Raw genomic sequence first — 9722 nt, 5'->3', positions numbered from 1 at the left:
TTATTTTATATTTATGACTAGCCGAAAAGAATTCATATGTTCTATTTTATTTATTATTAGCTATTGATTTAACTTAATAGTTTTTTTTATATTTTAATTCTTAATGCTATATAATACTGGAATCGATGTTTGTATGTATATTACAACGAAAAACTGAGACTGCATGTATATGGAAATTATTATTTCTACATTCTAGATATTGATTTATGTTTATGATTTACTTTCATCTATAAATAAATATGTGTAAAGATGTAGTACTGTATGTGAATATGTATACGTATGTATTGTTGTAATATATGATTTAACGATATAAATGAATGATTGTTAATAGCATTATTAAAATATACCTCCGACTTGTTCAACTTTATCATGATGAAAAGCTTCACTTTTGCAACGTTTACCAACTTACAGATGCTATTCATCAAGTACATTTTCCCCCCTGACCCCCTGAATGAAACATTAATAAGAATAAAGAAAGCGACATTAGTAATTTTTGATGAAATTGGTTCAAACGTTTCCATAATGATTAATTAAAATAAAAATAGATGAGTAATAGTTGTGCATAGAGCTGGCATTTGCAAATGATGATGAAATAGCGTCGGATAAAATGATAATTAAAAAATGCTTCAGAGAATGCATAAACAAGTACCTTTTACTTGAAAAATTTTAATTCTTTAGTATTGTATGAAATTACAGTAATGGAAGCAGCAAGTTCTGATGTTTTTTCTGCTGCTTCTTTGTCTTCACGATCACACGACGTCTCCATGTGGTCGATGTGTCCTAGCGGATCGACAGAGAATGCATCTGATGGTCATGATGCGCGATTACACGCAGGAATGATGCGATATCAAAGTAAAAAATGAAATTTGGAAATAAATTTCTATTTTGCTTATTTAACAGTAATGTAAAAAATGATCCAGCAGTAGCATGTATGTAAATTCTACTGTATGCTCGATGCTATTGTAAATGAAATTTTTTATTTGTTATATGATGAAAATGTGGTTAATTTTCATTTTTTAATTAAAATAATTTTTGATAATGAAATGATAAACATTTAAATTTATTTTTAAGCGTCACATGGAAATTATGAACTACCGCAGTCGGCTTTGGGTGTGATTTTGTCGACATTACAACAACTGCAAACACGAATCGATAGTCGCTTTGATTCGCTTGAACGGCGTGTGATGAACATTGAACGGGGTGTGAATAGTATTCAAAAGCAACAACAGGCGGCAATGAATATGAAAAAAAGAAAACGTTGTTGTTCTCCATTATTGATGGATGAAAAACCGTTCATTGAAACGACAAATTCATTCAACGGATCTATACTGGACAGCCTACCATGCCTTAGTTCAAGTAATGTGAATCACTTCTCAAAGGATAGTAACAAGAGAAACAATGGTAACAACACCACCAACAGCAATAACAGCAACAGCAACAGTAATAATAATAACAACAACAACAACAATAATAATAATAATAATTTGTTGTCCAATTCATTACAACATGATGGAATAATTATATCAACGTGTTCGAGTAAGACTTTGTCTGAGTTTATGAAAAGTGCTCAGATGTCGTCAGCATTGCCTTTGCAAGGCCAGTGCGCAATTTCAGATGGAGGCTACATTGTTACGAATGTTGTGGACGAACATGGCAGTTGTCATAGTTACAAGTTCCCAGCTTCAGTGGTTGAGAAGATGCTGAAGGATAATCCGCCAGAGCCTAGTGGTTGGGCGGCAAGCAAAGCGCTGGTCTCGTTATTGGATTATGTCTACCACCCGTTGGAATTGGCCATGCGACGGTTGCCTGCTTTGCCTGCTTCGAATTCGTTGTCGTCAAATTTGCAGGGTCGACAAAAGTCAGAACTGTTCGTCGGCACCCAATATGAGACGGGCATCGAATTTCCCCCTGATCGTCTTTTGCCCTGTTGTAAATTAATCGAACATTATTATCCGGGTTGGAAGTTCAAAGCTTTTGAACGCAATCATGCATTTCGGGAAATTGTGCATAAAAAGTGTCGCACTCGGAGGCGAGATTTAAAGCAGTACTTGTTAACATGTGGCAAAACCAAAGAGCAAGCGTTGGATTCGATTATTAAAGGAATCGACCTGCCTCCGCGAGAATATCTAGGAAAATAGTCGTTTCCGTCGTTCTTTTCCAACATATACCCCGGTTCCAACATTGATTTGTTGATTCACACATTGTATTTTGCTGTTTTTTGTCCTTTTTCTTCTTTTGTAGAAAAATGTCCAACTTGGACCAACTTTGCCATGGCAAACAGGGCAGGAAACAGTTTCAATTTCTGTCTTTAATAATGTTATGTGCAAAAAATTTTTTTTAACTTTGTGCTGTATAAATGAAAAAGATTATTCTGACTATTGCTTATTAATTCAATCATCTCTGTCATTCAGTAAAGAGTTTGTTACCATTTTTCTATCAGAACGATCTTTGATGATGTAGTTTAATATTTCTAAATTAAAAAAAAATTTATTTTATGCATATAACTGTATAAACTTGTAGTAATAATGTACTGTGTACAAGTTCACTTTGTTCTGCCATTTCATTTTAAACCATTTGTATTATGAATGAAAAGAATCAATCCAGAAAAATTATAACGCAATTATAAAAAGCAAATGCAATAATAATAAAATGCTTATAAATAAATTATTATTCATTTCTTTTTGTTGATTTACTTTAAAATTTATTTTTGCAATTTCAAATTATCATTTTGAAAAAAATTATTAATTTATAAATAAAATATTTAAATTTTATATAGGCGTTTAATATCTGAAAGAATAGTGGAATATGTTAAAACCCAAGAGAAGTCAATATATAAATTCATTTAAGTTGATTAGGAACAGTGCATAACGAAGTCTGTGATGAATCATTTTTACCTACATTATTTGATTACTGATGAATATCGATTCTGAGACCTCAATATAAATTATTTTCGCAAACATTAAACCAGAAAGTGCGTTTGTGGATTTGTTTTCAAAAAAAATCTTATTATCATAGAAAATTAATTCTTGTGAGAATATGATCAAATCAAAAAGAGAAAAAAAATGAAAATTCAAATTTGGAACTATGGTATGAAAACAATTTTATATTACTTTTAATACTATTTAACAATCTGCAGACAGTTCGTTGGATAACTTTAATTCTAGATGACGGTTTTTGTTTCAAAATTCTATCTATACATTCTATTCAACGGCAAACAAACTCTTTTAAGTTCCATTCTTAAACAAATCATGTCATGTCAATTTAAGGGTGAACATCTTTTCATTATCATATATTCTATGTTTAGACACATTTTTTAAAATAATTTATTGATTCATTTTTTTAATAAAAGAGCACAATGCATCTATGAGACCAGAAAGAATAAAAAGTATATGCCTAACTGTTTTGGAAAGAAGTGAAATTGTACATTAAGAAGAAATTTAAATTTCAGGTTCAAGTACCGTCATACTGTAACTATATTGACGAAGTATCTAACCGTGAATTTTTAAATATTAGACAAGCGTTTACATAATCTAAGTTATATGGTAATAATAATAATAATAATAATAATGATTTTTCCTCTTCTCTACAGTGAGAAGTACATTATTTTTTTTAGAAAAGCATCGAAATTGATTTTTTATTTAGTAGATTTTCTTTGTGTCAAAATAAACATGCCCATCCTGCCTAGCTGAAATTACAGTCTTGTCACTGTAAACATGTGTGCTGTGAATCGAAAGTATAGCTATTCTACTGATAGAGTTACCAAAATAACCACAAGACGTTGGAGGAGATCAACGAACAGCTAATACCGAGTCTGCTCAATGGGAAATCAATCATTCAGCTAAGTATCAGTGCCAACGAATCAATATTAAATGACCAGGTTGTTGCTGTTCGAGAAGTATTCAGTTAGCAACTGATATCGTACTACAAAGAAAGTGGAAGTTGATAACTGTTCGTCCAAGTGAAGTGTACTGTGTTCAGCAAAACTGTCCTAACGAGGATATTATTACTGTTATCAAATTTCGTAAATCACAGGACGCAAGACAACAATGCGAGCTGTGAGTCGCTAGTCGTATTCGGCTAATCATACTGTAAATTCGCAATTATCAGGTTGATCATCGCAACTTGACGTGCTCTTGTGACTTCTTTCAGGTTTCGTAGCCATTCTAAAACCAAAGGAAAAAACACTCGCAACGGGTAAACAAACTTTTACTAGTACAAACAACAACGACTAATCAACGAGAACACAAACCAAAAGCGATTATGATCACAACGCATATTTTTTCATACTGTACCTTGTTGCCTCGGTCAACCATGAAAATCTCTTACAACGTGGCCGCCAATACTTATATTATGCACTTTTCCTTATATTTAATATGTCACTCTAAATGCAGAAAGCAGTTTTTACCTATGAACAGAACGATTTGTATAACCAAAAGCCATCGTGTCGCCAATTCTTCGGGGCTTGCTCATGAGATTTATATTAAGATGCAGTGTTGATACTGCATTTTGTGTTCATCTTTAAGATCTAAAAATCATCTGAATATAATTTTACATAATTTTTTGACTTAAAAATCTCTCGTAAGTATTACAGAATTATTTATTGAAAAAATAATAGCAGAACTTCATTTATTTTTTAAAAATATTTAAATTTATTTTAAAATAATTTTTTATTAGTTTATTTACCCAAATATTATTTTAACGCCTATTTTTGTACCAATAATTTGGCAATGGCACCGTTTATAGTGATATATTGTTATAAATTACAACTTTTGATGAAAACATTATTATTTTAAAAATAGATGCATTTTAAGCATTTAAATTATATATTTCTAGTTGTTCATAAGTATCACAAAATTTCAAAATTTGAAATTTACAGTTGTTTGAACCTGCATTACAATTGTTTTACTGTATATTGTCCCGCTTTTGGCTTTTTGAAAGTTTTGATGTTAGCTGTTTTTATTCTATTTGGCGATGGATGCTTCCGACAATGTAAGGAAATCTATTTATTTTCTTTTACTTATTTGAAGATAATGCCCTATTGTTGAAAAAATTTCCCAAATTGTTGTTGCTCGTTGCAAATTATTAAGTTTTTCCGACAAAATTGGCTTTTTTAACTGAATAATGTGTAATTAATTTAAGTCAATTATTGAAATTTATACTGTTTTTCAGTTTATATCCAATTTTTTTTACAAATTAGAAGAAAGTTATTAACAATTAGCAAAATGTTGATCGTTATTTTGTGACATTTTCTCATCGTTTTTTTTCGATATTTTTAAAGATTTTTTTTTATAAATTTTAATTGTTTATTCTTTGATGCAATTGTTTTATATCTGTTTGAGTTCTGAGTTTGATGTCTGAGAACAGTTTAAATTTAGAAAGATTCTGACGTTGTAAGTAAGAACTTTTAAATAAAAAAACTCGTAATGATTTATGAGCTGAGAACGATGGTGTTGAAAATCTTTAAGGGAAGAAAGTTTTTTCTGTTTATTGAAATGATTGATTTTTAATTGCTGACCTTCATATTTGTTTCTGACTATTCTCAATAATGTATCTATATTTTTAATATGATATGACAGTTTGAAATATGACTTTTTATAAAAGCTGTTTATAAATTTTAGAAATTTGGTAAGAGATTAGGCATTCTTAACTCTTTGGTGATCGATGCAGTGTGCACGTCAGCACCTCAAATTAGAGAAAATCAGAATGAGAATTTGTTGGAAAAGAGGGAATTCTGTGAAGGTATGATGTTTTCTGTTGTTAAGAAATACACTTTTTGATGTTTTGTCTTTAATTTTCAGGTAGTGATGTAATTGAACCTATGGAAGATACAAAACAAGCAAAGAAAAAAACATGTAAAAGAGTGAGTTTTAAAGAAATTGAAGAACTTCAAAATATGGTTGAAAATGCTAACAGTGAAAGTTTTGCTGAAAGACAAAAAACAGAAAGTGCATTTCTAAACGAAGCTGCTGAAGTTACGCATGAGGCTGGGAATGAAGAAGAACAAGCAGAGCGTGTTGTTGTTGACCGATTTTTACCAATGCCACTGACTCCAGATCGAAGAGTATCTGATCAGAAATTGACTTTTCAATCTTCTGAATTGAAATGTGAAAGTTTTTCATCACCATCGAAGAAATTACGCAAACAAGAAGAAAGTGAGAAGTATAGCACAGCGGATATTGAGATATCTAAAAATGAACTTGGTTTAAATGAAAGTTGCAATGCAGAAATTGGTAAAAGGGATAGTCCTTGTGAAGGAATTAAAAGCAGGAAAGCTAGATTCAAAGCATTAGCTGCAGAATATGAAGCTTTTGAATATGAATACAAACCTGCTGTGCATCGGAATCTTCCTCCAAGGCGTACAGCATTGGGAACTTCTTCTCCTGTACTGAACAGAAATTGGCGCAGTGTTGTTACTAGCTCAGAAAGTGATGCTGTTAAAATGACTTCTGAAAATGATAAAATTAGCTATCCTGGTGAAGCAGTTGAATTACCTAAAAATTGCAACCAAGACGAATCGGTAGTCGACGATATAAATAATGAGAGAGTTGTTTCTTCGGTGAGCTTGCAATATCAGTCTCCAGTAGAACGTTATACAGAAGAAGTCAGGAAAGATTGTGGAATAGAGGCTTTTGTTTCAGAAAAGCCTTACATTAATGATTATGTGATTAATTCTCCGTATAAATTCCTAAAACAGAAAAGTGATTTTGAAGGAAAACAAACTGAAAAAATGGATGATGAGCAATCAAATATTAATTTATTGGAAGAATGCCGTGCAAAGAATGCTGATTTGAGCCCGTCTGCATTCATTCCTGCAGGTTTAGTTGCTTCATTGACAAAGCAGTTTGAAGGCGGCTCTCAGTTACCCGGACCTCGGTTTGTTCCATCTAGAAAGTTTAAAGTTGGAACTTCAGGAGAGAAAGTTGATAACGCAGCAGTTAATGAAAAAGTGGAATGCGCTATTATTCGTAAATCTCCACAGAGAGAGCTTGCCGAAGAACCTTTTGAAATTTCGAATGATAAAGTGAAGCGGTTGCGTTCATGTTGGGAAAAACGAGTCGAAGATGCAGTATCCAAAAATGTTGAACTAACAAATGTATTATTTATATTATTTTTTTTGTTTCAATTATTACCGATTTCAATTTTGCATGTTTGTTCATTCGTTTTAGGATGTGAAAGGAGAAGAAACCTCGGACAAGGAAGCAGAAATTGTCCCGTCTGATTCAAGTGATGTTGAAACTGTTGAAAAGTACGAAGAAGAGTGCGAAAGAAAGGACGATAGCATAATTGAGCAACCTCAGGATGATTCATTTGAAAACTGTAGTCATAACAGTTCGGTTGCGAATAATGTGAACAGGTTAGATATTAAATAAGTTTTGGCTTTTAGCTTAAATCAGTTGTAGTTTTGTCCAATTTGAACAGTTTTAATTTATTTGGAAAATAAATGTTGATTATAATTTAGTGATATCGACTACACTTGCACCAGCAGCGTAATTTCGCCGGAAGATCAGATGGGTATGTTGTTCTTAACATATTAACGAGTGAAATATTGTTAAAGTCATATTTAGAAACCCCAGTGATGACAAAAGAAAACAAGCCACGTGGCTCCAGTGTCCTTCGTTCTGTTTCTAGTTATCGTAATCACGTTAAAAATTACATGTCTGAAAGTACACCTCATCGACTGATATACAAACTACCGCAATCGAAAAATGAAGACGCATCAGACGGTCAAGCTGAGTCCATGAAATTGGATACACTATTAGAAAATTATCATATTAAAGCTGATGTAGGCATTGTTCATATTTTATTAGATTTAATATAGCAATGTTTAATTTTATTTCAGTCGTTGAGAGCAGCATTAAAAATCCAATTGGAACAAATTCATCAAGCGAGTCGAGCATTGAATTTGTGCCAGTCTATGCAAGAATTTCGCGGTTCTAGAGAAGAGGTTGATGCACAAAAGGCTTTGCTACTTTCAAGTAGAATTTGCTTTTCATTTTTATCTTTCATTACATATTTTTGTTTATAGCTGAAAGAAAAAAATGTATTGATCAAGAATTGCAGCGTATGGGGATTTGTGTTCAAAACCGTGTCGATTTTCAACCGAATTGTCCACTCGGTACTCTGACTGTTTCACATATTTCTATTCCACTTCGTCGTGATTGGGTGAATGATAATATTAACAAAACAGGTGTTTTTTTATTCAGATTTTTGAAATGAATATTCTAATTCATTTATACATTTGTGTTTAGACAGAATAATGTATTATTTTATATGCTTGTTGAAATATCGTGAGACAGTGCATGCAACACACATGGTTACAAGTGATGATGGGAAGCAAGCGGGACGTTTGGAATTTACGAATTATTTCCAATTTACTCATCTGCCACCTGATTTTCGCGTCACTCTGGAGCTCTATTCTTTGGTATGTAGATTTCCAAAGAAAACACATATTAAAAAAGAATACAGGAAGTTATTTAAGCTAACATTTATCAAAAATAATTATTAATTTATTTTAATTTTTATTTAATGTAAAGTAAAATGTATTCACGGCTGTAAATTATTATTACATTTATAATATATTTGTTAATTTAGATTTTGAAATAAAATGAATAACAAAAATATTTTAAGATCACCGGACGAGAAGAAATACCACATGAAATGAAGTACCATATAAATGGCGACAGTTTGAAGAAAATGAAATGTATGTAGAAGCCAATTTTGAGTTATTGTTTTATAGTGATCTGTTTTCTTATACGAAATTGTAGGTGGAACAGTAAGTATTGGTGGGCCGTCTGGTCTGATGGATACTAGATTTAATATGGTTGGTCAACTTGACATATGTCTGGAAACAGTCCAACGAACACGTTTTAACTTTGAAAAGGCATTTATTTAAATGAATGAAATTTGTTTAACTTAACAGTATTGAAATCCTTTGTTATAGATGCAATATATAGCTCCCGTGCAAGGTGTGGTTATACTGAATTTCCGATGTTGTGCTGAAAATGCGAGTGCTGTTAAAGAATCCGGCCTTTTGGTAATTTTAAAAAATTTGTGTGATGACTACCGTAAAATTACAATGTTTGGATTTAGAATGTGTTCGATGACAGTAAAGTACCACACGTTTGGCACTTGTATTATGGTGTTCTTGCGGAAGGTGTTTTAAAATTTTGGCGTTTTCCTGAAGATATTCAAAAGGTAAAGAATGATAAATGTTTATGAATAACAGAAGAATATTTTAGGAGCCATTGAAAGTTATTGAACTGCAGTCTTGCATTAACGAACATGTACGTGCTGAATCAGAAGGGCTATCTACTCGAAATAATTTGATATTTTTGGAAATCCCTAATCTTGATAGTTCTGAAAACACCACATACAAGTAAGTGTTAAGCATTGCACTGGTTTATTCCATTATTAATGATTTGTTTTTTTCATCGTTAGGCACATTTTTTCCGCTGACAATGATGAAGAATATATTCGATGGGTTGATAGTTTAGAGCGTGCTTTACACCATACACGATTGTGGAGAGTGGATGATGGAATGAAAACAGGAAGCATAGCGTTATGAAATATATTTTAGTTTTACAGGATTTTAATAATTTTTAAAATTGATTTATAATGATTTATATAAATAATTATATATAATCTCTACTGAATAGTCAATCATTTTTGTTTTCAATGCTTCCATTTTATCTACTCATATTCAGTAGTATTTGAAATCATAC

At 31.7% G+C, this 9722-nt stretch overlaps 2 protein-coding genes across 2 annotated transcripts; both read left to right on the top strand.

Moving 5' to 3' along the window:
* The first annotated feature begins 698 nt into the window (after positions 1–698).
* Positions 699–2138, top strand: Tsp_00019 (hypothetical protein). The gene is made up of 2 exons (XM_003375793.1): positions 699–852; positions 1615–2138. The coding sequence occupies exons 1-2, from the start codon at positions 699–701 to the stop codon at positions 2136–2138; spliced, it is 678 nt and encodes a 225-aa protein (XP_003375841.1).
* Positions 2139–4727: 2589 nt separating this feature from the next.
* Tsp_00020 (putative actin-binding protein anillin) lies at positions 4728–9565 on the top strand. Its single transcript, XM_003375792.1, has 16 exons — positions 4728–4735; positions 4877–4952; positions 5619–5739; positions 5799–7093; positions 7167–7354; positions 7460–7512; positions 7566–7792; positions 7841–7945; positions 8062–8188; positions 8250–8422; positions 8629–8683; positions 8766–8864; positions 8955–9034; positions 9091–9195; positions 9240–9376; positions 9439–9565. Exons 1-16 carry the CDS (start codon positions 4728–4730, stop codon positions 9563–9565), a joined length of 2976 nt encoding a protein of 991 aa, XP_003375840.1.
* Positions 9566–9722: the final 157 nt, after the last annotated feature.

The sequence above is a fragment of the Trichinella spiralis genome, assembly GCF_000181795.1.
Source record: "Trichinella spiralis strain ISS 195 chromosome Unknown Scfld4, whole genome shotgun sequence".
Lineage (NCBI taxonomy): Eukaryota > Metazoa > Nematoda > Enoplea > Trichinellida > Trichinellidae > Trichinella > Trichinella spiralis.
Note: the sequence above shows the minus strand (reverse complement) of the source record. Positions and strands in the feature narration are given on the sequence as shown.

Coding starts and splice junctions, on each gene's coding strand:
- Tsp_00019 (XM_003375793.1), top strand. CDS start 699: ATGGAAGCAGCAAGTTCTGATGTTTTTTCTGCTGCTTCTTTGTCTTCA. Junction 853..1,614: donor AGGAATGATGCGATATCAAA/GTAAAAAATGAA, acceptor GCGCAATTTCAG/ATGGAGGCTACATTGTTACG.
- Tsp_00020 (XM_003375792.1), top strand. Junction 7,946..8,061: donor TTCGCGGTTCTAGAGAAGAG/GTTGATGCACAA, acceptor CAAGAATTGCAG/CGTATGGGGATTTGTGTTCA. Junction 8,423..8,628: donor CTCTGGAGCTCTATTCTTTG/GTATGTAGATTT, acceptor AAATATTTTAAG/ATCACCGGACGAGAAGAAAT.